The 27,441-nt window shown below is 41.6% G+C and overlaps 1 protein-coding gene across 1 annotated transcript; it reads left to right on the forward strand.

Moving 5' to 3' along the window:
* The first annotated feature begins 215 nt into the window (after window positions 1-215).
* Window positions 216-26,980, forward strand: wu:fb13g09 (ATP-binding cassette sub-family C member 5). Its single transcript, XM_023279066.3, has 29 exons — window positions 216-456; window positions 2,804-2,992; window positions 3,482-3,637; window positions 7,334-7,481; window positions 8,489-8,722; window positions 9,077-9,250; window positions 9,820-9,967; window positions 11,089-11,237; window positions 11,487-11,594; window positions 12,766-13,116; window positions 13,221-13,292; window positions 13,484-13,608; window positions 13,702-13,774; window positions 13,859-14,062; window positions 14,245-14,370; window positions 14,680-14,791; window positions 14,901-15,085; window positions 15,475-15,621; window positions 16,557-16,686; window positions 17,080-17,233; window positions 20,208-20,336; window positions 20,540-20,726; window positions 22,286-22,375; window positions 22,769-22,961; window positions 23,077-23,236; window positions 24,058-24,136; window positions 24,225-24,338; window positions 24,695-24,859; window positions 25,667-26,980. Exons 2-29 carry the CDS (start codon window positions 2,814-2,816, stop codon window positions 25,757-25,759), a joined length of 4,185 nt encoding a protein of 1,394 aa, XP_023134834.2. The 5' UTR covers window positions 216-456; window positions 2,804-2,813; the 3' UTR covers window positions 25,760-26,980.
* The last annotated feature ends 461 nt before the right edge of the window (window positions 26,981-27,441 follow it).

Consider the following 27,441-nt stretch of genomic DNA (forward strand, 5'->3'; position numbering starts at 1 on the left):
AATCAGGTTGCGGTGCGAGTCGGTGACGACAACAGCAGCCCTCTCCCCCTCTCCTCTCTGAGGCTCCGCCCCCGTCTGGAGCGTTCACTTCCTCGTTATGAGTCCCGTTGCTACGGCGACCGCTCAGCACCGTCGCCGGTTGGTAGGAGCCGCTCTGACGTCAGGGCGATATCGGGAATTCCTCTCCGTGTAGGGCTCCGTGTGACGGTGAACGGGAGCTTCAGACGCCGCTGGGAGGAAGGGGCACGTACTGTATACACGTGAGGCGTCAAGTTTCCCATGTTTCCTCGCCGTGTTTTCATCCGAACCGCGCTGAGCGACATGAGTCTGTGCGGGGAAGAAGTTTAATGAGAAAACTTAGAGAGGGAACATCATGGTCGTCTGCATCTTCGTCTGCTCCTGAACACAACATCTGAGATCTGCTACAGAGGTGACCCGAGCCAGGCCGGACTGAACGTAAGTGTTGCAGTGATGGAAATCCTGCCTCTTCCTCACTGACGCCACAATTACAGCTAACAGTAATAGTGTGGTGAAAATGAGGCAGCAGATCTGTGTAATTTAAGCTGATAATAAGCAATATTCCAAGCTTGAAAACTGATAAAAACTTTTATTAGTGATGACCCCAGAGGTGCTACTTAACTTTGCACTCCTATTCCAGTTTTTTCATGACTTTGTCAATTACTTTGTTTCTAATGGATTCATATCATCTCTGTTTTAATTAGCGCTTTTAAAAAAAGATATATACTAATTTACTGGCATCCAGGGCGACCAAATACGCCTGATTCTGCTTGTGCAGTTTTAATAGATGGAACTATTTACTGAGTTCATGTTTGCAGTGGGTCCTAATTCAAAGCATCACAAACTATCATGGGACCAAGGGGCTCTCTGTCAGTCATTTTAAAGAAGGTAGACACAGAGAACTTGGAATAAAAGTTGCAATCTGTATTGAAAAAAAGTTGTTTTTTTTTCACAGAGTAAGCAAATCAGTAGTAACTTTTCTGAACATGATAGATTTTTTTCTCGTGACATTAATTGTAATTACTAGTAGTATTTTCAGAAGAAATAATCAGCGTTTTGCTGTCGTTACAGTGGTTTATTCTTGGGATCCTCAGGGACCTCAAGCGGTATTTCTTGTATGTTAAGCATGTGAGACAGAGACCGTATGTATTTTGAAAGCCTCATTCTTGTCAACGTCAGCTAAAAAATTGAAATGAAAACAAAACATATGGGCCTTTGACATTTACTTTGCCAATATAGGTCAGTTTGATGTGTACATTAGCTGTACTTATTAACTTTCTTTGCTCTGATTTCTAGTTCTGTTTGCGTGCGTGTTATTCCTTTATCAGCTGCTTGTTTTTCTGTGAATGTTTTGTCAACTCGGCAGCCATTGCAAGACCAAATACATTTCCTGAATTGTTGTTGAACTTGTCAAAACTTGACTAGCAGGTTTAGTTACTGCCCCTTGCGTGCATCTTAAAGTGATCATTTCATTTACGAGCTCTTGGAATGCACGGCTGCAAAGTTGGGGTTTTTTGACAGCGATGAATGACGAGCAGTCTTTGCCTGAAGAGAGCTTTGAAAGTTCACAGCCATATGACAAACTTCACATGATATAGGCAGCGAGGGCTGCAGAAGGAGCCACAAAACCTCTTTTTCATGCTTTTTCTCAAGCACATACTTTGGTTCCCATCATGCTTTTGCATTAGCAGTGACTGTTTGTTGCAGCATATTTCTCAGCAGAACTTTGTGTATCAGTTTCTGTCATGTGACTCTGCTTGTTTCCCTGCTGGGCTATCTGTATTGAATCTCATCATTGACCACGCTCTCTGGACAGTCTATCTGCGCCCCACACCAACTCGGGCTGACCTTGTCACGGAGCTTTGCCGTAGAAGAGATCAGTGACCGTGTACGGACACACTGGCAGCTCAGGTGTCTGCTCCCGAGCTCCTGGGGCTGCTGGCAGGTCGTCTTTAAATAGATAAGCACTTTAGTTGTATGCCAGAGATAGGTCGTGACCTGTGAGCAAGGTGATTTCTCAAGTCTGTCTGCGTCTCAGAGGGTGATTCAGCAAAACACCGCCCTTCTCTATGAGTTCTCTGGGTAAAAGAAAGACAGAACAGGCAGATTACTGTGTTTTATTCATTGTTTTCCCACTGAGAGGTTAGCTGGAAATGTCAGGGTGGGAGTATTCCTCTTGAACAAAAAGTATTTCAGGTGAAAGTAAGCTGCTGTCTGCTGTGTATCACACAATTCTAAGCATTTTTCCACGGTGTGAAGATTAATCAGAAAATGAATCTGCAGTGATTATGATAATAGAATCATCCAGGAAAACTGGTCAAAATTTGCGGGTTTGAGCTCCTCAAATGTGAATATTTGCTTGTCTTACATAAAAGTAGAACTGATATGTTTGGGTTTGGGGCTGTCGATCCGATAAAACAAACAAGTTGAAAGTAACAGCTCCCTTCAAATGGAATGAGACTTTACAAACAATTTACAAACCAAACACATAACTGATTGTTCAAGAAAATAACTGGCTGATTAACAACAATGAAAATAATGGTTAGTTGCTATGGAGTTTTTAGTGATTGGGTCAAATAAGATCACTGACATAATAAATAATAGTAAGATTTCCCAATTTCGTTGTATGCACTATCATACAATGACAATAAAGGCTTTGATTTCATTTCAGAAGCTAATCACAAGTTAGACGTGTTCCAGAAACTAAAGGTCGGTATTTGTGTGAGTGCTGTGACCTATCTGGAATTCGTTTGTGATTCATTTCGTTTTGCTGTTCTCCCCTCAGAGGGTCTACCATGTTCCCTGATGCCCTCGAAGCAGCGGGGCGGGTGGAAGGCCTGCCGCTGTCCTCCCCACAGCCACTCCCAGAGCTGGAGGAAGAGGAGGCAGAGGCCTCAGCAGAGAAGGGGCCGAAGAGACAAGGCCGCTACCGGCACAGCCTGCAGCTTTTAAAGCCCTTCAGGATAACACACAAGTAAGCAGAATTGCGTTTAAGTATATACGGCAAGTTAAATGAGAACATAACAGCAGAGAATTTCAGTTTGCAGTGTTGTCAGACATGAAAAGTTAATGACACACATCTGCTCAAGAGTTCATGTTTGTTGTGTACGCTGCCTGTCTAATGTGCTGACTGTAAGGGTGTAGCAGGAGGCCATGATAAGGGATGAGAACATATCCCCCAGCGACACACAGCTCTATGTTTGAACATATGCTGACTGATAAGCCACCCTTGAACCTTTTTTTTTTTTCTTTTTTTCGCTGCTCTCTTAGATTTTTATGAGGAGCGTGCAAATTACTGTCCAAACACTGCAGGCATGATTCACCTTTCATTGATTCTGGCGAGGCAAAGGCCCCGCTTATTTCTCAGCAACCTCTGTGGGCCTGCTCCGACAACATAGCGCCTCAGTGTGTGCCTGCACTTTTAGACATCTCACCCATTTCCACGTCTTCCACTCTATTCCAGGCATCAGCACCCAGTCGATAACGCCGGCCTCTTCTCATTTATGACTCTGCACTGGCTCTCCCCTCTGGCACTGAAGGCCTACAAGGCATCCAGCTTGTCTATAGATGATGTGTGGGGACTTTCTTGCCATGAAGCTTCTGCAATCAACTGCCAAAGGTGAGGTAACTGACGCTGCTGAGGTTTGTCTGATGAAACTGAGCCATGTGTTCTCACATCACAAGCGGTTGGTGAGACATCAACAGGAAAGGTGAGGTAGGAGCAATTTGTAAGTTGTCAACTTTCAGACAGACTTTTCTAATGGTTAAATCCGATACATGGGATGCAGCCGTCATGGAGACAAGTGATTTTTTTGGAAGTGAGTCCATGAGGTAGAGATATTCTTTAAGGCCCCTTCTGACCCCCAACCTTCCCAGTTTTGTGCATTGTGTTCATGCCTTGTTGCCTCAGCGTTCCCATTAATAACTGGTGATGCTCAGTGTATTATATGTATCTTTACTGTCAACAAAGCAAATCCCATGTAGACGCCAAAACCAACAACAGGCTGATTCTACTAACAAGTACTGTCTGTGCATCCAAACCCTGATATATCCTAGTCCTCTGCGCCAGCCCTCAGTTGCTGCCAAAGATCTGCAAACCAAACTGTTGCTACAGCATTCTTTCATTACAATGAACGTGGGCACTGTTGTTTATTTTAAGCTGTAAATACTCGCAGACCAAAAGCAGGCCCAAACACATGCAGACCTGATTGAGTCGTACTTACTAATAACTGCAGTGCCCAGCTGTTTTTAAAAAGTAACACACCAATCAGCTGCAGCATTTCAACCGCTGACAGGAGAAGTGAAAGCTGTTAATCATCTCCGTTCAGTGAAATGGTCTGCTGGGAAACTTCCTGACATTCATGTTGATGCTATTTTTACACGCACCACCCGGTAAACACTGTGGCAGGTCAAAAACGTCCCCCCATGACAACAACACTATCAATAGCTAAAACTGTTCAGGAACAGCTTGAGGAACCTGACTAAGACCTCGAGGTGTTGACCTGAACTTCCTAGAACTAAATCCGATTGAACATCTGCTGCATGTGGCATCACAAGCACAATCCCCAGAGTCCCATAGAGAATCCAGAATCATCACAGGAAAGCTCCAGAGGTCTTGCATCTTTACGTCAGAGCTGATTTTTGCAGCACAAGGGGGACATATACAGTATTATTCAGGTGGTTTGAAAGTCATGGCTGATTGCTGTATATTCAGGACAGATATCTTTGGTAGTAATGAACCCACATGAGGTTGAGAGTCACAGACAAATTGTCAAAAAGCACTGGAAGACTAACCTTATAAACTATTGTTAACTGGGTTTTCATAATGAAGGCCTCAACCTTTAAGTACAGTACAAACAGCAGACTTCACATGACATCTTCATTATATGCTCAGATGCTTCAGCTGAGATTAAGTGGTGAAAGTTCCTTTACAACTTTGCAAATAACTTACTAAACAACATGTAGTGAACTCTTCAGTTCACTTGCTTTAAATGGAGTGCTCCTCCAAGATATGGTACGAAATGAAATCAAATAGTCATGTTTTGTAAGAGGCAGACACATGCGGTGATGCAGAGAATGAACCATTTAGGTGAAAAGGTCGTGTTATTTGTTTCAGGTACCCAGTGGAGCTTGTTGTTTCAGGCTGTATTCAGGTGAACTGACCTACACCAAACTGCTTCGGTCTCACACTGTCGGAAAAGTTTGTCTTTCTTCTTCAAACAAATATTGGGAAATTTTCTTTCCTTTTAAACGTGGTCAAATATATTGTTGACAGAGAGAGAGAGGTGAGTCTGCAGTTGATTTACAGTATTATCATTGAGATTTTCAGGAGTGGTACAGATGTGACCTCTGCTAGATGTACTGTCCGGGACTGTGTATGTTTGTGCTGCTTGTTGTCAGTGTGTGCAGCGTGACTTAATTGATGAACATCCTGTTTCTCTTCACTAGTACGCACAGGGATGTTGTCCTTAGAAAGAGGGGCTACTAAGAATAGCAGGGATTAGAGATTACAGTGAGAGTTGGTGCCTGACTTGGGTGGTTATGTCATTAGCTCGTCTACCTGCAATGCACAGAGTCTCCCTGTCACTTTCATTAGCTGTCATTGACTGGAGCCAGCCTGGAGCCGACCATGAGATAACAGCGCCTGTTTGCCTGCCAAACCACAGCTTGAGAAAATGCCTTGTAGTAATTCTATGTGTATGGAGTACAAAGCCTTACAATAAGCTTATTAGGGGGCTTTTAGTTTTCACTGCTCACTGGAAAGAAAAACCAATGCTTTTTCCATTACTCGTGCTGTCAAGTGTTGCTGCCATGACTCGGCAGCACGGAGCAGGGTGACTATTTGAGGAAGTTCCCTCTTGAATCTGGTGACAGCTGTGTGGGTTGTAAGTGACTTGTTCTCTTTAAAGACTGACTCAGGGCCATGGAGGTTTCAGTGCAGTGGCTGCTTTGTGTGCGTTAAAGAGCTCATAGAAATGATGCGGCGAAGGCGCACAAAGCTATCACACTGCTATGGGTGCTAGAGACAGGAGGGCTTTATTTTGTGTTTACATAGCAAGAACAGTTACACAACCCCCCCGATGCAAAGCAGAGATGATGGTGAGAGGGGGGAATTGGAAAAGCATCCTGGGAGAGTTGACACTTGTTGGTGCTCAGTGAGGTGCGAACCTTGAACGCGATGTCCTGGCCAACGCGCTCTTGAAACATCAGCTTCACTTGCCATCTGGCAAAGTGAAATGATGGTTTGTTAGGAACATTTCAGGGCTGTTTAAAAGCAAATAATTACTCTTTTGGAGCCCACAGTTGCCCTGGTGTTCTCATTTCCATTTATGTAGATGCCTTTGCACACACTTAAGATCTGTATCATGGAGTTTTCACATATTAGACATTACACTAATTATAATGATTAAAACTTAAAACACACGTTACTTTGGGTACTTATTGTTTTCATCAGTCAGTACTTGGCAGTATGAAAAATTCACCTTTCACTGCATTGTTCACTGCCCCTTGCTTGGGCCATTGCTGCAGTTTAGCGCCACAGAATGTACTGTTCACCTAAAAGTCTCATTTCCAACACTGTGCCTATGCAGCTTTTTGGGCTGCAATTAATTGTAATTTCTTAGATTCAACACCATTTGACTTCAAGTAGTAATTATCAGGCAGTGTGAGAGTCTAGTTGGCTTAATGTTCTGTCTATCTCTGATACGTTTTTAATAAAGTCATTAGGGCGTAAATTACTTTCTGCAGCTGCTCTGCTGCTGGTTTATAGAGTCATTAGCCGTGATGCATTTGGTGCAAGAAGATATTTACCCACCTCAAGAGGCATTATACAGCAATAGAAGTACATTAACACATCTTTAACATGTTTGGTACTACCTTTTTCAGTCTAATTATGTGATACATCATTCATGATTGTATATTGTAGGTCACCTTTACATTATTATCCCCCGAGCTGCTTTCATTTTTTCTCAGTGGTTTTGAACTGCACTTGATCACCCGCCAGACTGTTTGTATCCCCAGTTGTGCTTTTGGGCAGTCTGATAAACAGCTTTTACTTAATTAAAGGCACAATAATAATACATAAAGTGTTCTTTTCACTTATGATAATTTCGCCCTTCAAAAAGGCCAATTTTTTAATTGGCTCTAAAGCAGTATTTTTCACAGCATTCATGTGAGATTTAGTGAAAGAATTAGTTTGACTGATTGTTGAGTCACATCATTCTGTAAATTAAATTCGGTTGCGATGCACTGGTTCATTTGAGATGTAAGCAGGTGTAGTTTGTCACTATTTTGGTGCTTTTGATTTTTACTCCAGGCTCGAATCTTTGTGGCATGACGAGCTCAAAAGACGAGGGCGAGAGGGGGTATCTCTGACAAGAGTCTTCTGGAGGTTCTGCCAAACCCGCATGCTGGTGGCCATCTTCTCCCTCCTGCTGACGATGGTGGCCGGCTTCGTTGGGCCCGTGAGTACCGTCCAAATCCTCCTTTCTTTTTCTATTTTGCTGATGCAGCTAACATGCCTTCGAGTTTGGTCACTGGCTTGGAGCCCCCAGTCCATGTATTTTCTGAAAATCACTTTATCCCGTTTCACGCTGTTCTGGAAATTGAAATGAAAACATACTGGGAGATTACAAAGCCTTAGATAGTGAAACCCATATTAATACCATAGATTAGGTGGTTTGTACCCAGCCGTACTTTGGTACTGAAACGTGCAGTACTTCTTATCCGACACTCTGATAGCTTCAGATTCCTGCTCAAAAAAATGTCCTCAGATTAGTATCAGAGAACAGAGTTTCAAAGAGTATATTTTTCTGAACAATTCTTACCAAAAATGATAAATAATCATCTCCAAGTAAATGGTGACCATGTTTGGGGTTTCCAGTTGATGGTATTTCTGAGTTGCCTCCATTGTTCCTTTTGCTCTAAGCTGTTTATTTTTGTTGTCTTGCTATGTGTATGTGCTACTACCCGCAACTAATAGCATTAACTGGATTTAGTTCTTACACAATGACGCATTTGTCTCACATTCCTGTCTGATTTATTTGGTAGACTTGCTGACAAAGCAGTGTTGTACATATTCTTTCCACAGTTTATTCACATTTGTAATTACCCATTAAATACCGATCACCATTTCATTTCACATGCATCAGGTCTTAAAATTTACAGAGTGTTTGCAGAAATATTTTATTGTATTTTATGCTTTTTGTACTTTAATCTCTAATCTACTTATCTGAAATGTTTCCTCCGTTTTCCTCTTATCTTATTTCTTATTTTTCTCTCCGGCCCCTGCCCTGCTTATCTGTGTCTGTGGCATTTCCTAAATACTTTCCTTTCTATCTCCTTGTTGTTTTTCTTCTCCTTCTCATGTCCCACGTTATCCCCTCCATGTCTGTGTCTTTGTTGTTCTTTGCCTTTGTTCTGGTACTTTTTGTCTGTTTTCCTTTACCCTCTTCTCACTGTTCCTCCGCAGGCCCTGCTGGTCCGAGCTCTGCTGGAGTATTCCCAGAGCTCGGAGAGCTGCGTGTGGTACGGCCTCTCCCTGGTAGCTGGGATCTTCCTCATGGAGCTGATGCGCTCCTGGTCTCTGGCGCTCATGTGGGCCGTCAACTACCGCACTGCTGCACGCCTCCGTGGGGCAGCTCTCACGTTCGCCTTCCACAAGATCCTCCGCCTGCGCAGCACTAAAGACATCAGTCCAGGCGAGGTAGGTGGGATAACCCTGGAGGGGACTCATCTCCAAATTACCTAAATCATCCCTCGCTGCAGGGCACCACATGCAGATGATTGAGACGGATTTAATTTCAGCTCTTACACCATTCCTGCTCAGATCTCGACAAATCCCATAGCCTGAGGGAGGGAAGGCTGTCTAAGATTAGTCATTACATAGCTTAAGAGGAATCATTGTCCAAAAAGTAAATGTGGGAATAAGGACAACTGTATTGGTAAAATTGCTTTTATAGTCTTAGTGGTGATATTTCAGGATGTCTTGCTTGAAACTGTTTAGTTCGTGGTAGAGTTTTGTGCAATTTGTGATGTAAATTCCTGTGTTTCTACCTAGTTGATCAACATCTGCTCCAGTGATGGCCAGCGGCTGTATGAAGCGGTGTCAGTGGGCTGCCTGCTGGCTGGGGGACCCCTGGTGGGAATACTGGGTCTGTCTTACACTGCGTACTTCCTGGGCCCCACTGCTCTCCTGGGGTCGGCCATTTTCATCATCTTCTACCCTGTCATGGTACGACTTCAGCTAGAACATCTGAACCAGAGAGATAACAGATAGAAAACGGGAGCGTGTGACTGTCATTGCTATTGAAGTGTAAATTTCTTTCAACTAGCTTCTGCAAAATTCACATCGAATAAGAAGCCAACTCATTATAGCAATTTAATTACAGCAATTTCAAGACGTTTTACCAAAATATAATTACCAGAGATTTATATCATCACTTACTTATTGTTTTCTGAGCAAGAACTTTTTAAAATTTGGTTAGCAGAAGAATAGGTAGTCATCATTTTAAAATCTTTAAGTTAATTTAGGCTGTTGAAGAAGCCAACCAGCACTTTTTAAAAGCATCATAACTCTGTGGCCATCAATCTCCTGTCAACTTTGTGACTGTTATTTTCAAATTACACTCAGTCTGAGCCGTCGCCTGACAGCCAGAGCCCCTGGTATTGATGTGAAAGGCGTGTATCACTCTGGTCCCCCGGACAGGCCTGCAGCACAGCTAATGTGATTGTGTCTGCTTTCATTTCCTCCCCTGCCACTTATTTCTCTTGTCATCATTTCCCCTGTTCCCGTCTGGACAGATGCTTGCATCGAGGCTGACGGCATATTTCCGCAAGAAGTGCGTGGTGGTCACTGACCGGCGCGTGCGGCTGATGAACGAGATCTTGGGCTGCATAAAGTTCATCAAGATGTATTGTTGGGAAGATGCCTTTGCACAGAACATCTACAGTGAGTGTCTGTCACATCCCGAAATGACTCAGCGATAAATGCACTGCTCATATCCTGTTTGTGGTCGAAACTGTGCCCTCTGCTCGAGAACCTGATGTTGTTTGTTGGTTTTGTTTGGCTTTTTATTCCAAGCTTTATTCCAAGTGTCACATCATTTAAACACCTGTCACTGTTGTGAAATTATTAATTAAACGGTCAGTTTATCTTCTAAAAGTAGACATATCCTCACAGTGAACTGGCAAGATAACCCAGACTCTAAATCCATTTTCATTATCTTGCTCTGTTTAAGTCATTCCACGTGCCATCATCTATAATCAAAGCTAGTTTGAATCCCTTCACTTCAAGGTTAATTTACAGGGTGTTTGGGGCCTTATGATACCTTGACTGACTGTCAAGGCTCTTCTACTTATCCATGAATTAGCGATGGCCTTTTCTCATGAGGTCCCTGCTGTAGGTTGCGGATAAGGATCTTTCTCCCCTTTTAATCATTCTTCAAATTAGTCAGGTGGGGCTCGTTTTCACTGCTGCCCTGTGATTGCCGATTATAATGATAATTAATTGGCGTTCAACTTAATGGACAATGAGCCTTAAGAGTTACAGTATCATTCCCTTCAATTAGTAGCGTAGTGAAATGGATTATCAGTGTTATTGACCGGGACACGTGACTCGTTCTTTGTAGTCCATGCAGAAACACACAAGCCATCCAAAGACAATCCCAACGGTGAATAAGATGGAGCAGGAGCAAAGGGTTCTCGTATTTCACACACAGAGCTGCTGGGGCTAAATTAAAGATGCAGCAGCTTTTTGTTCTAGTGTTCGCACTCCGTGAACTAAGTTAACAAAGCAACTAGCACGTGTAGTCGGGAGATACAAACATGGATGAAGGGGTCAGAATTGGAGCATTAGACTTGGAGAGTTATCAAGGCTCAGCAGGTTCTGAAGCCCCTTTCAAGAGGGAGGCTCTTGTCCTGCCTCTTGTGTCTATTTCTGTCTGCTCGCTGCGTTGGTTAGTGACTCTTATGGTGTTGTTGATTGAATGTGCTCTGGAGAACTCTTTAGGAGTCACTTAACCCTTACTCTATTTTCTCTCTTTCTGTTTGTCTGTCTTATCTCCTCTACAGAGGTGCGATCTAAAGAGAGGGGGATCCTGGAGAGAGCTGGGGTTGTCCAGAGTCTCACAGTGGGTGTGGCGCCCATTGTCGTGGTGATAGCAAGTGTGTGCACTTTCACCCTGCATATGGCCTTGGGCTATGACCTTACTGCAGCTCAGGTATTTATACAGATGATCCTATAATGATACATTCACTGCTTCCAATTTGCATTTAGACTGTTTAGGATGCCAACCTCTAACTGCAACATCTCCAGCTCATTCAGAACATTTTACATTATCTAAATAGATATTAATGTGGCAAGCCTTGAGTCATGAAAAGCATTTATCGATTTTAAAGTCAGATATAACTGGAGGTAAAAAGAAAACTGTTGTGAATAACTGTCTCTGTCTCTGCACATGTTTCCTCAGGCTTTCACTGTAGTCGCTGTTTTCAACTCCATGACCTTTGCCCTGAAGGTCACACCGCTGGCCGTGAGGGCGCTGTCAGAGGGTGCTGTTGCAGTCAAAAGATTTCAGGTGAGAAAGGTAGACACGTCTCCTGTAAAGGTGGATGAATAAAGAGAGTTATTAAATAAAGAAGGCCGGCGTAGATGCCATTTCATCCTCTGAATCCCAAGCATTTTATGCTCACTGTTGGCTTAGTTTTCACTGCAATATAAAGTTCTTCACATCTATGGAAACAGCATAACCATGGCTAAAAGAGTGAGGAGCCAAAAGTCTCCTATATGCAGTATAAATAATGCCATAAATCATGAAATAACAAAAGAAATGTTGAAATCATTAATTATTTGTTTTCCCAAAAAAAAGTAGTAACTGAAATGAACAAGTGCCCATTGGTGTTAACAACACTGTAAAAAGTAAAGCAACTAGAACTATTTCACTAGTTACATTTTGAATTTGTTTCTTTATTTGACTCTGATCTGCTCTGTGTAAACACAACCTGCAGTTCAGTTGAAACGTCCTTGACTTTTTGTCACTTTGCTTTCGGTTGCACCTGAGTCACTAATGGCTTAAGCTTAGATTTGATTAAGTATTGCAAAATTAATAATACAATATTTTTTTCTGTTTATACACCCGAAAAAATAGTGAGATTTTGGTGATTTTTTAACAGATCTCATGCTTTACAAATCTGCCAGCAGTTTTTGGGGTTTAGAGTGTTAAGACACTGACTTTGTGTTTTACCAGTCAACTACATTTGAAACTCTCTGCATTTTAAATGCATACTATCTTTCTATTTATATATGCAGTATATGACTTGTCATAAAGGTCAACAGACTAAAATAGGCTCAGAATGTGGATAGAGTATGTCAGTAGCTAAGCAGATTTTACCCTGCCCAGAGTCTATCCAAAGGTGCTCCTGTTGAGGCTAAAAACGTATCCACCTACACAACATACTGACATTTTCAACATACTGTTTCCAAACACATGACAAAACTCACATATTAGTGAGAGATGGCTTCAGAGAGCCAGCTTGGGTTAAGTAAGCATGCATTTCTGCCAAGGATGCACCAAAAGGTTCGAGGTGTTCTGTGCTTTACGTGCACTCTTTCCACAAGAACTCAAAAACAGGACAAAGTGTACTTTAGGCATGAGAATGAGTAATGAATAATGTTATCACAGCAGTGCTAACTAAGAAAAACAAGAATAAACGGTCATATAAAGTAACTCATTATGTTTTACTCTGCAGAGGCTCTTCATGATGGAGGACAGAGAGGTTGTTTTAGTCAAGATGGAGGATCCGAGCAATGCGGTAGAATTTCAGGATGCCACTCTGGCTTGGGAAAAGGCGCGCTCTCCACCTACAGAATCTAATCCGACTCCCAAGAAGCGAGGAGGAATGAAGCGTGTGCTGCGCAGAGAGAAGCTAAGCCTGTACATTTCCACAGAGGACGGCAAAGGGAACAAGGAAGGCCCAAACGCACAAAGTCTCCTCACAAACATGGAGCAGGAAAGTCCTCAAAGCACAATCTCGTCCACTCAAAGCATACGACCCCCGCTGCACAAGACCCTGCACCGCATTGACCTGCGTGTTAAGAAGGTAACACTACAGTCACATTAAGGTAGTGGATAAAGGACATTATGCTTTAAGAGTTAAACAGACCTTTATCTGCACCATCTACCTCCACTGTTTATCTTTACTAGGGTTCACTGGTTGGAATCTGTGGAGGCGTCGGCAGTGGAAAGAGCTCTCTTCTGTCTGCCCTGCTGGGACAGGTGAGACTTAACTGGATGTTCAGCTAGATGCTCAGTTTGAGTTTCCTCTTCAAGGAGCACAGACATGAATAACAACAAGGCTAGCTTTTCTTCCTGAAGTTTTTGTTCACACACAGTGCCACAGACCAACCTGCACTTTGAAATATTTCAAGTGTTTTCTCTGCTTCCAAGCTCCTCTTTTTGCGTTGCAGATGACCCTGTTAGAAGGTAATGTGGCTGCTAGTGGTGGCTTCGCTTATGTGTCCCAACAAGCCTGGATCCTCAATGACTCACTCAAGGAAAATATTCTGTTTGGAAATGAGTATGATCCAAACAGGTAAGATCAACTGTTGCATAATGATGCTGTGAAGAAAAAAAGCCCTAAAAGTGGACATTTATCTGAAATTTTACATGTTTATTTCCACGCCAGATACAACGCGGTGCTGGAAGCATGCTGTCTCCTCCCAGATCTTGCAGAGCTCCCATACGGAGACATGACAGAGGTGACCGCAAAGTTTTCTGCACACTTTGATTTCTGAAATATCATGCGCAGCAGTTTCAGTTTATGCCATAAATGTGTTTTCTAGATCGGGGAGAGGGGTGCCAACCTGAGTGGTGGGCAGCGTCAGAGAGTGAGCATGGCCCGTGCACTCTACAGTCAGCGACCCATACTTCTCCTGGATGACCCTCTCAGTGCTGTCGATGCTTGTGTGGGTTCCCATATCTTCAAGAAAGCCATCAAGGGTGCCGATGAAGGCAGGACGGTGCTCTTTGTAACGCACCAGCTGCAGGTAAGGACTGTCTGTGAATTTCCAATCGAACTTAATTTTCATGTCTTTTTTGCTCTTTAATGACCAGAACATTGAGTCCTGAAAGCAATTTGGATCCACTGATGTAAAGTTTAATGCTCCTGATGCCCACAACATGTCAGCAACAATAAATCCTCACTGTTTTGCCTCTCTTTGCTTTTTAGTATCTGCCTGAGTGTGATGACGTTATTCTGATGAAGGACGGGCAGATTGCCGAGCACGGCACCCATGCGCAGCTAATGGTTAAAGAGCGTGACTATGCCACCCTATTCAACAGCATGCAACAGGAGGTAAGGCCAGGGGCACATGAGGAACAAAGCCAACTCTTTTGAATAAGGCATCTTTGCCCCCACTACACAATACCATTGAACATTACAAGATGAATAATTCATAAGCAGAGAAAGGCAGGCCCAATAGCAAGGAAATGTTAATGCATACGAGGCCTTTCATTATTTATGCGTGCATTGATTTACTGGTGAGTTGCTAAAGACCATGTCACCAATATATCTGTTTAAATGACTTTCAGGCTGTTTTTATGGCTGTTGTGATTTGTGATAATGTCAAAACTCGTCCCTCCAACTCCCGTTTCTGTCCCTCAGAATCTGGTTAGGGAGAATTTAAAGAACAAACAGCAAAGGGCAGGTGAGAAAAAGGCTGACAGTACTGATGATGTTGCCAAGGCCGCACCAAAGGCAGAGAGCAAGAATGGAGGTAAGAGACTGCTAGACATGTAAAATGAATGCTAAGTGCTATTTTCCTTGAGAATGGTTCACAAGTAACTTTTTTCTGCTGTTTTTTTTTTCTTGCATCCTTTATTTAGCACAACTCATGAAAGCTGAAGAGAAAGGCTCTGGTGCAGTCGCCTGGTCTGTGTATGGAGCCTACATCAAAGCAGCAGGGGGTCCAGTAGTCTTCTTCATCAACGCTTTCTTCTTCCTTTCGACCACAGGCAGCATAGCCTTCAGTAACTGGTGGCTGAGCTACTGGATCAGGCAGGGCAGCGGAGTGAGTGGGGAGACAATCCTGCGTCACTATTATAGGCGCCTCTTTTTACTGTGTATTTGGCTACCAAAAGAAAAATAACCACTATGCTTCAATGAGTTGTAGCAGCCGACCGAGCATTAATCTGAATGTGCATGATTAAAAAAGTAACAGCACCTCGGTAAACTTAATTAAAAACAAGCATGAGCAGTGAAGAAACAGATGTGCAGCAAAGCAGGCAGTGGCTGCTGTTGAGAAATGTGCTCGGAATAGTAAACATCACTGAACTGACTGATTTTCATGTACTTTTTGTGAGCCAAAGTGTGCTTTTCTCAATTTCATTACAGGCCAAATGGGGAAAATTTTAATTTTTTTTCACAGTCTTTGTAATTTGTTGCTCCATCTGCCCTTAGAACACATCATTAATCTTGGTGAATGAAACGACGGCGAGCAACAGCATGAGACTCAACCCTCATATTCGGTTCTATTCAACTGTTTACGTCGTCTCCATGGCAGCCGCTTTATTGCTGAAGACAATGAGAGGACTGGTGTTTGTGAAGGTAAGCCTCTGTTTCTATCATGGTGTGTCCTCTTGACCACTGACGAACTTTAAAGTGATATAAATGACTGATATAGTGGTGCTTTACAGTTAAGCAGCGCTCCTCCTTAATTGTCTTTGCTGTCATTTGTTCATGCTCTCCTGGTTCCAGCAACATAATTGAAAATGCCTGCAGGCCAAATCCATTTATCTGTCCGCAGCCACATCTCACAGCTTTACAGCGGCTGCGTGCATGTGTGTGTGTGTGTGTCTGTTGGTGAGGGCAATAGAGACAAAGTGTGTGTGTGTGTGTGCGTGCATGTGTGTGTGTGTGTGTGTGTGTGTGTGTGTGTGTGTGTGTGTGTGTGTGTGTGTGTGTCTGCTCGTGCACGTCAGCGCCCCCCTCGGGTGTGCGTCCTCTTTTTCACGCTAACCCATCCTGACACTGCATTGCAGAGGTTAGGTCCCCACATTAATGTGTGCCACTTGAAATTGCTAATTTTTCAAAGATGGCTAATCTTTTTTTACCTCTAGCTGTGATGAGATCTTTGCGAGTGTTAAGTATTCCATTAATAGAATGAATTTGTTCTCTGCTGCCACATGTAATTTCTGTCCAATCGGTGAAATGTCTCTTGCGTATTAGGTCATGACCTTTATGTCAAACCTCCCGGAAACTCATTAGAAATGAAGATTTGACAGCCTGCCTAGTGCGAGGAAAAAAAATAGCTACACACCCACTGTGTACATGCTTAGCATATGGTGAGGTAGCATTTCTAACTCTGCCACTGTGGTTATCCATTGTGTGCTTCTTTGTTTGACGCTGAGCGCATTGACAGACGATTTCCTTCCAGCTGTCTGTTTATCCGCACCATGATTGTTTCCATATGTTTCCTAAAGTTGTTTGTTTACACGTGTCAGGTCTCATGTTCAAACACAACATGTTGTTTGGGTTGACAGTGCACAGTGAAGGCTGCCTCCGCGCTCCACGACAAGCTGTTCAGCCGACTCCTCTTCAGTCCCATGCACTTTTTTGATACGACACCTCTGGGTCGTATCCTGACCCGCTTCTCCAGGGACATGGACGAGGGTGAGGCTTGATTTGTCTTGACTGTGAACCTTCCCCTCAGGGGAGCTTTCAGTTGGGGAAGTCACCCTGGTTGACAAGGTGTAGTGCCAAGACACAGTGTGATTTGACATAGAGCGTTTTCCCCAGTGAGTGGATCTCTGTTATCCACTTCACTGGCGTCTTTGCTTGACATGTTGATTTGTGGTTTGGCTTTTTTTTTGTTGGATGACTGCGTTTCTTTCTAGGCATGATATATTTCTAAACTCCATCGCAGCATTTTGTGTAACAAAAATATGTTCTATTTCTCTTTTGGTCATTCATGAATAAAAAACTAAATAAAACACACAGAAAAAGTTTCCTTCACGTGCAACAAGATGCTGTGTGATTGATATACTTTATTTCTTCTCCTCACAGTGGATGTGCGTCTGACTATGCAAGCTGAAATGCTGCTGCAGAACCTGACCCTGGTGCTGTTTTGCTTGGGAATGGTGGGCATCGTCTTCCCCTGGTTCCTGATCTCAATCCTGCCTTTGGGAGCCTTCCTCTTCATTGTCAACCGTGTCTCCAGGTCAGACTCTCATCACACTTCTTGTTCTTGTCCATATAATCTTTAATGGTGAGATAGTTTGTATTTTTTCACACTCAGCTGTATGTTTTTTTTTCTCCAAACTATCCAGTATATTTGAGACTGAGCAAAAAAATTGCTGAAGAACTTAATTTTTTTTGATAATAATTTACTAATCTCTGTGAGTGTTGCGCTATGCGTCTATTTTTACTTGAAAGAGAGACATTTGAGTAATGTACAAAGCTAATCATATTATGAATATAATTCATTTTGTATGGAAACATTTCACCTTGAATATTTAAACTACATTACTTATAAGCACAACCTATCAAGCAATGGTAGAATTAAAAATTTGGTTTTTAAACTTTACTGTAATCAGTAATCTTTATTGTGGAGTCAGAAGGAAAATGAAGGAAAATAACTGCTGTGCTGTGATAATCTTTATCTGCAAACGCATAAGTCATTATCGGTCACTGATTACATTTTTCACAGCTTCTGTTCTGTGGTAAATGTTACAAGAGCGCCCCGCATGATCTGATGACTCTGCTTTAGTCATTATTTACGTTTTTGCTGCAGTTGTGCAATAAAGATGAATCCACCGAGGGGAACAACAGCTCGCCGTCGTCTTGGGAAATAACCACAGCATCTTGTTATTTCCTCTCACTATGAGATCAAGAAGAACACGACTCACTGTGTTACTGTTGTGCTGATGTCAAAGCAGGAATTGCAAAAATAGAATTCATGTACATGTGAAAGTTCAGTTATTCATTGATTTATCAGGGGCAATGATCAGCTCACTGATCAACAGGAATGACTGTAAATGAACCAGGGTTAGCCTCATTGGCTAATTTTCATCTCTTGTTTCTGGCCAGTTCTTAAAAAGGCAACCTAAATGAGTCAACACATACAGATAATAATACTGAACTGGTACGATGCACACTCGCCAAACAAACAACGCAACCTGACTTAAGTAACAGCTCTGCATACAAAGCAAAGCAAGACGAAACTATTGTTAGTAAGACACAGCTTCATCTGACTGGTAAAAGACTAACAAGTATTGATTTTTCTTTAATATGCACTGACAGTAAATTCCATTCTTGGGATTCTGTTACAGAGAAGGCTGACTGACTGAAAGCAGTTCCTCTTACAGGAATGATGTAGTCTTCTTTCGCTGCTAACCTGAGTGCTTGAGAAATGTTTTAGGTAGTCAGGGAGACGGTGTTGTGTATTATGTGAAATACAAGGTGAACAGAGTCGTTTCCAGGTCAGAAGTCTATGTTTATTTAAAATATATAGTTATCAGGGGTATTTAGCTTTACATTGTATTAAGTAATGAATAATAGCTCTAAAAAGATATGCCTGAGATTATTTTGGTGAACATGTGCATAGATTTCGTCAACTCATTAGCAGTGGTCTGAGCATCAAACACTTAATTTCCTGCATTCTGCTGATTTTTTTTATGACCCAATTTGTGCCTTTTTTGCACCAACCTATAGGGGGATTTTATTTATTTATTTTGTAGAAAGCACAAAATTTAAGCACTGAAGTCATTTGCTTCTTCGCTGCTGCTTCGGGGGCAACAAATGCATGTTTTCTAAATAGTAAGAGAAAAGCATCCACTGCATTCACCCCGAAATCTGCAGAGCTGGACTTAGTTTTAAAGGCAGAGAGCTCAAACATGCCCAACTTCTTTACCTCTTCTTTTCATATATTACTTGATATCTCCCCCAATATAAAGTAGAATTCTTGATTTTTTTTTTTAAATAAGCACAGCCACCAGTTTCATTACAAAACATCTTCATTTGTCTTCAAAGAGACACTTGATTTGCACAAAAGTGGAGAATTGATGATGAACTTTGACAGAGTAAACAACATGCTAGAACCAGAAGGAAGAGATGATCTATTACCAAATGGTAGCGATAACACATAGAAATGCTATTTAAAGGATGAAAAACTGTAACTCACAAAGTCACGACATCCGAGGAAATGTATGGATGTTACATCAAACCGGATCTCCCATTGAAATTACCCACTTCTAAAGCAGCCGTTATTGAATTCTGAAATGAAACTGCCCAGGGCATAAACATGTTTGTCTGGATCGCAGCCTCGAAGCAAGGAAGTGTCATGTTCTTTCCTTCTCTCTTCTCGGGTTTTATGAGAGAATCAAATGATTCATGGGAGACTTGTAATTCCCATGCACTATCCATTCTGTCTTGGCATCTAAAAGTAGAAAGATAACCCACCAGTAAAGCTCTCTCCTTCATGTTAGCCCATGGATGGCGAGTCCAGCGTGTCTCTGCCTACCAAGTGCCCCCATGGCGGAGGGACGTTACTCACAATCTTGCACAGGCATCAGAATGTGGGAAACAACCAGTCAGGAAAACGGGTGCTGTGTTGTGGACCATATCCCTCTCTGTCCCATTACTTGTCTGCATCATTACAGCTGATGCATTTTCTGTTCCTTCACTCCTCAGCCGTGTTTCAGGACTAAAATAAAGTGTCAGCGTTGCCTCCCAGATCTCACAGAGTAAATAGATAGCTCAAAGCTGCAGTATCTATTAAACTGAAAAGCAACACACGTGCTTTGGTTCATAAACCAAATGAAATCCCTTTCACAAAGGTTCGCGCTTCGCATCTCATGCAAGAATTTAGAATTCAGTCCATTTCCTATTGAATGTAATTTACTCCTCACATGTCAGAGCGTATTTTCATACAGCACCCTACTATTTTCAATCAGGTGACACTAACCTGAGCTATAGTTCGGCCTGAATGATGAGGATTTTAATAACCATTAAGGGGTACAAATGAAAACAGAAATTAGTAGTGATTTATTCCTTCAGTTACCATACATGAATCAATGTGAAAACGGATTACTTTCCTTGGTGAATGATGGGTTAGAAATCTAATCTATGATGTATATACATTTGCAATCATCAATATTCAGTTTCATATATTACAGAAAACTAATCATTTGCAGGGTTCTGATTCGTGAGCTGAAGCGCCTGGAGAACATCAGTCAGTCACCCTTCACCTCTCATATCACCAGCAGTCTTCAGGGACTCTCCACCATCCACGCCTATGGAAGAGGGCACACCTTCCTCCAAAGGTTAGTATAATGGTGTCTGTCAGCGAAGGAGATTATTAGATTTTCATTTCATCTTATCTCTCCGTGTAGTTTTTTCAGTTTACTCCTTGACTTGTAAATATACCTCATTCTTGAAATTTCCCCCCAGCAACCAGGAGAGTATAGAGCTCTGCTTACTTTTGCCCTGGCGGAAATGGATTTACTGTATCTCTCTTTTTTTGCAGATATCAGGAATTGCTGGACACCAATCAGGCCTCCAACTACCTCTTCAGTTGCGCTATGCGTTGGCTGGCTGTCCGCCTGGACCTCATCAGTATCTCTCTTATCACCGCTGTAGCGCTTCTCATTGTCTTCATGCGCAATCAGATACCTCCAGCTTACGCAGGCCTGGCCATATCGTATGCAGTGCAGGTTTGTGAACAAGCACATGTAGCAACACAGAATATATGGAGACACTGGCTGCCCTAATTGTTCAAAATGCCATCAGGAGCTTAAAGCTTCAGACCAAATAGAGAATATAGCAAAGTCTCCTCTGAGTAGCTTGTTTGCACTGATCTGTCCTGCTGGTCAACTGTTTTGATCTATATTTAAACTTAAATTCATCCAGATTCATTTTAACCATTCTTTAAATAAATATAGATTAAAGCAGGACTATGTAACAACTAGTACTACTATGAAGGTGGATAATGTTAAAGTTGGTAATTCTTACTGTATTATCCACATCACTGATTGAGTTTACCTGCTAACCCCTTGTCTCTTCTGTACTTGTGCTCTTGTTAAAGTAGTTTAACATTTCTGCTTATATCTACTAGTCTTGTCACAATACTGGAATTCCTAACTTCAGTGTAATGCCTTCAAAAATAGATCTACAAAGTCCTAATCTAAAGTTTGTAGCGCAGCAGGTATTTATATATGGACACTGCAGATAATATGCACTGAAACTTTTTAAACATTTGGAATCAATATATTTATCCCTTAGATGCACGACTGATTGGACCCTACACTCTTTCATAAGTGGACCAAAAATGATCCGGATAAGAATCAATGTGTTTTTATGCTATTTTTGTCATTTTGATTAAGAGTAAGCATTTGTATTATTGTTTGTATTATATTTTTGCCCACAGAAGAATGATTTCATGTTTGAAATATGTTTATTTTTCATTTTATAACAGATTTTAAACATTTTGATAATTAAAAAAGAAGAATATCACACAGGACAGAAGTAGAAGAATGTTAACATCCACTTTGTTGAGATTTTTCCACTCTTTTCACCAGCTGTTGCTACTCTCCAACCCTCCACGTTTGTGCACTACATCACCTCTTGTATGATATTAGATCACTGATAAAGAGCTTGGGGTAGTAAAACAAATACTACAGTTTCTTGGAAAGTAGTAGTTTTTGGAGGAATACCTGGAATATTAAATTATAAGAACTTTTCGTTACAAATATATTACAAGAAAACGACCTCACCAAATAATTTTTGACCCACTTATGCATCTAAAGGTTGAAAAAAATCTGCATTTTTTATTGCATTGCTAGCTACTGCATTGACTAAACTGTAGATTACCAGAAACATGAAGTGACTGTTGTTGAGTAATAGTTCCTTTATCTTGCTTTCAGGAACCAGGAGCAACTCTCTTTGCTGAATGCACACAAGGTTTTTCTCACAGCGTGTCTTAGAGATATGTTTGTTTGTTCACTAATGTACAATTACAGTATTTGCTGAAACATTTGGTGCTTCATTTTGTGTTAAAATTGACATAGTTTCAACAGCCTCGGTAGAGAATTGAAATCCGTTAACAAGATCGCGAAGGAGCCATATCAGCAAACGTGCTTATCAGGCTGTACATTTTCAGATGTTTTACTACTGAAGGGGAGCAGCACGTGTAAATAAGGAGTGTTTCATAGTAATTAGTGTGGCAGAGTTAACCATTAACCTTTCTGCTTCTCTGCTTTTCTTTCACTTCCAGCTGACTGGCTTGTTTCAGTTTACAGTGCGGCTGCTCTCAGAGACTGAAGCTCGCTTTACTTCAGTTGAGAGGATCAATCATTATATAAAGGTAAGAACATTGATTAGCACTGTGGGAAGGCTGGATTATGTGGCACTCAGACAAATTGTACGCAGTCACACAGACTGGGACGCTGGTATCATACCACCAGCAGCTGAATTCAGGGCAGCTGACATGTCTGCACATACATGTGAGTGTCCACAGAGTGTGTGATAAAGTCAGCAGGAAGCAGATAGAAACCCAGCATGTGGCCTCCAGAGCACACGACAGGACTCGTGTCACACAACAGCCATCAAACCACAGAGATACAAATTCTCAACTTTTTCTCTTCAAGTGCTGAGAAAAGCTCATAGAGAGAAAATCACTGACAATCAGTAAGGGGGCTTGCACCTCTACAGAGATTTAGAGATTGATCCCAGATACCATCGCCTCTCCTTATCCTAGAGTCTTGAGAGTGAAGCATCCAGACAAAGTCCTGAGGCAGCCGCTCCTGCCACCTCCTGGCCTCAGCAGGGAAAGATCACCTTCCAGGATGTGAGGATGTGTTACCGCGAGGATCTGCCACTGGTGCTTAAGAACCTGTCCTTCACTATTCTGCCTGAAGAGACCATCGGCATCGTGGGCCGCACCGGATCAGGTACCACTGACCTTTCCTGTTCCCCCAGCCGGCAGCAGTTTCAGCAAACATTTACATCTCTTTTTCAACATGTCCACATTTGTTAACGCAGGATCTTTTCTGTGTGCACTTGCAGGAAAGTCCTCTCTGGCTGTTGCCTTGTTCAGACTCGTGGAGCTGACTGGAGGCTCTATTATCATTGACGGAATCAATATTGCACAGATTGGTCTGGATGACCTGCGGAGCAAGCTAGCCATCATTCCTCAAGAGCCTGTACTCTTCATTGGTACAGTCAGGTAATCCAGGGATAATTACTTTCACTATCAATAAGTGTGACTAATGCACCAGTCTGGCTTTAAAAAAAAAAAAAAAAAGAACTGTTTTGACTAAAAATCAGATGAGAGAAAATGAAAAAACCGCCCACACCTTACCAATTAATGCAGCTGTTCTAATGGAAAATCTGTCGTAGTAGTGCAACCAGGTGGCTAAAATTGGTGTCTGTTATTGCTTTAAATGTGTGTATGTGTTAAGTGCTCCCTCCTCATACAGATGGCTGCTCTCTCCTGCAAAAAGGAGAAGTTCCTTCATTCAGCCCATCTGTGTAAAGCTATAATATATGTTGTTTTTTTTTTTTTTACATCAAAATTGAGCAGGGTGTTTTACATATAGTCATTTGGTGTCTGTGGTCCTGTACATAAACATGTCTAAATTCCCACCACTGGCATAAAATTGGCTCTTGGTAGAGTCTTGAAGCTTATAATGTTATATTATTTGCTTTGTTTTGGTCCAACAGTAATACGGTCTGTGTCTATTAGTGTGATATTCCAGAAGGAAACAAAACACAACAAAAACAAAAGCTGTGCCATGTGATAAGAGATTAAATAACAGATGAACTAAATATGTTTAGCAAGAGAAACTGCAGCATTGTTGTATAAAAACAAGCTGTCACTTGCTGTATGTATGTTGATTACCTTGGCCTCAGGTTATAATTTATCTTAGTCACTCCTTGTTTGGAATTAAGTATCTACTGCATACTGTACATCTTGCCCTAAAGGGAATTTGCCATAATATTTACTTCAGTTGATGAATATCACAATTATTGTTTCTATTTCATTAGGAGTAATTTAGACCCGTGGGATCAATACTCTGATTGTCAGATCTGGGAAGCTCTCGAGAAGACACACATTAAAGAAATGGTAAGTGGTGAGATAGATTTAAATTATGTATTGCATGAGTGGAACAGTTGTCCTCATATCTAAGTATACCCCCTTTGACCTTCACCAGGTCAGCCAGCTGCCTCATTCGCTCCACTCAGAGGTGACAGAGAACGGAGAGAATTTCTCGGTGGGAGAACGGCAGCTACTCTGTGTGGCCAGAGCCCTACTGAGAAACAGCAAGGTGCTGATTGTATAATACTGATATTTTATCAGAACATGTGGAGCATTGTTTGGAATGGTTGATGATCTGCTCAGTTTTCCTATAAAACAAAATAGAGCTTTTCCATATCACCACCTGCATGGGATACCACTGCCACCTAGTGGTGTGTCTCCTAACTGCAGCTCATAACTGATTCAACATGAGCGGGGCATCAAATGCATCCATTATACATTTCGTTTTTGTAGAATAGTAATTTAAAACTTACCATTTTATATACCCAGAGCATGCACTACTTATTTGCATAGCTCCTTCTTTCTTGCGTAACATGCTGTATTCATTATTTGGTGTTCCGTCTGTAACATCCACTGTTTCTTTAGATCCTTATATTGGACGAAGCAACAGCAGCCATTGACACTGAGACAGACCGTCTCATCCAGGAGACCATTCGCTGTGCTTTTGGCAGCTGCATCACTCTCATCATCGCCCATCGTCTCAACACAGTGATGAGCTGCAGCAGAGTCATGGTCCTGGACAACGGCCAGGTGTGTATAAACGCAACATGACTGATAGCACAGTTCGGCCCGTTTGCTTGAAATCCATTCCCACGTTGCAACACCCCTGATTTACTGTGTGAACTGGTCCACTTTGAGCTGATGGATGGGATAAGACAGCGCACAAGTGGCTTTTCCAGCCGACTTTTGATGCAAGCAGAGAACATGAAATGCACACGAACGATTACCAGTTTTAGTGTCAGACCCAATAAGTTGACTTTACCTCTCTAAATAAGGATTCATCAGTATGCAGAGTTTAGAGCAGGGAGGGAAATCTGAGAGATGCGGCAGGATAAACAGGATCCATGGTGTGAATCTACACCTAACTTATTGCAACGGAGATCCTGTAACTCTGCTCTCATGCCACCCTGCAGTTTCTATACAGACAGTAATGAAGTTGAGTTGCTTTAATGTCATCAGATATCCCTTGTTACAGGTTAAATGAAATCACAAATTCGGCCTTGATGGTCAAAGGTAACTCTAATATGCGGTCTCTGGCTGTAACTGATGTCCAAAATGGCAGAAATGACAAAAAAAAAGCCTTATGATTTGACCTATGTGAACCGTGTCGACATGTGAGCATGAACAGTTGCATGTATCTATATTGATCAGCATGGGTTACAGGAACTTGTGCATAAATGTACCAAGGCTGTCTGAGAACAATATTTCCAGATATTAAAATGCTTTTCATACACTGCCGCTGGGAAATAACTTAGGTTGCACCATTCCTCATAAAAATGTGCCTAGATTTTTTTTCATGCTGGTACTGATTTCATCTTATCCTTTTCGTTCTCATAGATTTTGGAGTTTGACAGTCCCGCTGCCTTGCTGGCAGATGAAAATTCAAGATTCAGAGCCATGATAGAAACATCAGAAAACCAAAGCAGATAGAGCACACTGGAGCTGAACTTTGGACGTGAGCTATGATCCCACAAAATATGCAGCTGAATAATTGCACAGAAAAAAAAAAAAAAACAAGGAACACAATTAACCCAATCCTGCCATGGTGTGAAAGTCTTGACTTAAGAAGTACAGTGATGGTTGCTCAGCTTAACAATGTCTGTTTATTTCCATACCAAAGACCCGGGGACCACGTTTCTGAACAACACATCCAATATCAGTATGCAAAGCAAGAAAATAGCAGCCTCCTGCTCTTTGCTGCCATGTCACAGGAGATGTTTCCTGGAGGCTAAATGATTAACTGCAACTTAAACAGAGTTGGTTCTCTGACAATAGCACTTTATGTTTCATGTGGACACATGGAGGGATGTGTGTGCTTCCATTTCCTCTGAAGGTCCGTCAATCAGTGAGACTTCTGTTTAGTTTTAGTCGTTTTATTTCCATAACTAAAGCATCACAGTGCAGGAGTTTACTGTTGAGCAGAGAATGGTGTAAAACAGATTAACAAGTCATTTTTATTGTGTTATTGATATGTTTGTGATTAGTTTATTATAATTATTCAACACAGTGTGTCTAAGAAAAAAATCACCTTTTGTCCATTTCTATGAGGCACTGTCTAAATCATGCTACAAATGTTTCACTTTTTTTGTCCGTTATTGTTCCTGTAATGCAGTAATTTCAGTAAATTATTGCAGATGCGATATGTGCCTGGAGCTGTAAACACTTTCAGGTTATATAATGGAGTTAGCCATGTAAGCATGCTTTTTTTAGACTGCGTGCAAGTACTGTGTGTGTGTGTTTTGAAATATGCTAATGTATCCAAATGCTGGTGTTTTAAAAAAATCTGCACATTTTCTACTGCTAGTGATGTTTTACCGGGAAGGTAATTCTAATGGTGAGGTAATTCCATTAATCAGTTGCAATGTAGAGGCACGGAAGGTACGTAATGTTATTTACAGCAAGGCTGAAGAGGATCACAATCAGGATGTCTGTAAATGTTGTGTTTTCACAAATGTGACGATTGTAAATTTCTGCCTTATAATCAAGTTTGTGCTGAACAATCATGAAAAGTGCAATATCTTCCTATTGCTTTTGGCACATTTTCAAGATTGCCTTTGTACACTTGAGATTGTAATGCTGCAATATATTTTTGTTGAATGTTTGATTTTTAATACGGAGTCTCTGTTTTTAATAAAAATATTTTTTATAGATGATGGTGTCAAATTGTGGAAGATATTTTACACGTAAAAGGGAAAGTCCACTGATTTAATACATGATAGTCTGATTGCAGTTCTCAGGGACTTCTACTGCATGTGTGAAATAGTTGTAGAAAGCCTTTCATGGCTGCACAAAGTTTGATACTTTGCCCTAAGTGACTAGTTGGGGCTGAAGGACTGCAAGTTTGAAAATGAAGAACTGTTCAAAGAAATGACCTTTTGAGGCCTGAGTCGCCCACTCTTTATCTCTGCTTGAGGCTAGCAGCTCAAGGCTATGAAGCTGCAACTAGCAGTGCACAAGTTGAATTGTGGGTCCTCCAGGTACCATGTTTACACCATAGGCTGTATAAGAAAGTCTTTCTTATATAGTCTATGGTTTAGACAGGGGAGAAGAATGCTTGGAATAAAAAATAAATAAACAAATGTAAATCTAATATATTGATTTTTGAAAGCTTT

This window comes from Amphiprion ocellaris, chromosome 13, assembly GCF_022539595.1.
Source record: "Amphiprion ocellaris isolate individual 3 ecotype Okinawa chromosome 13, ASM2253959v1, whole genome shotgun sequence".
Taxonomy (NCBI): Eukaryota; Metazoa; Chordata; class Actinopteri; family Pomacentridae; genus Amphiprion; species Amphiprion ocellaris.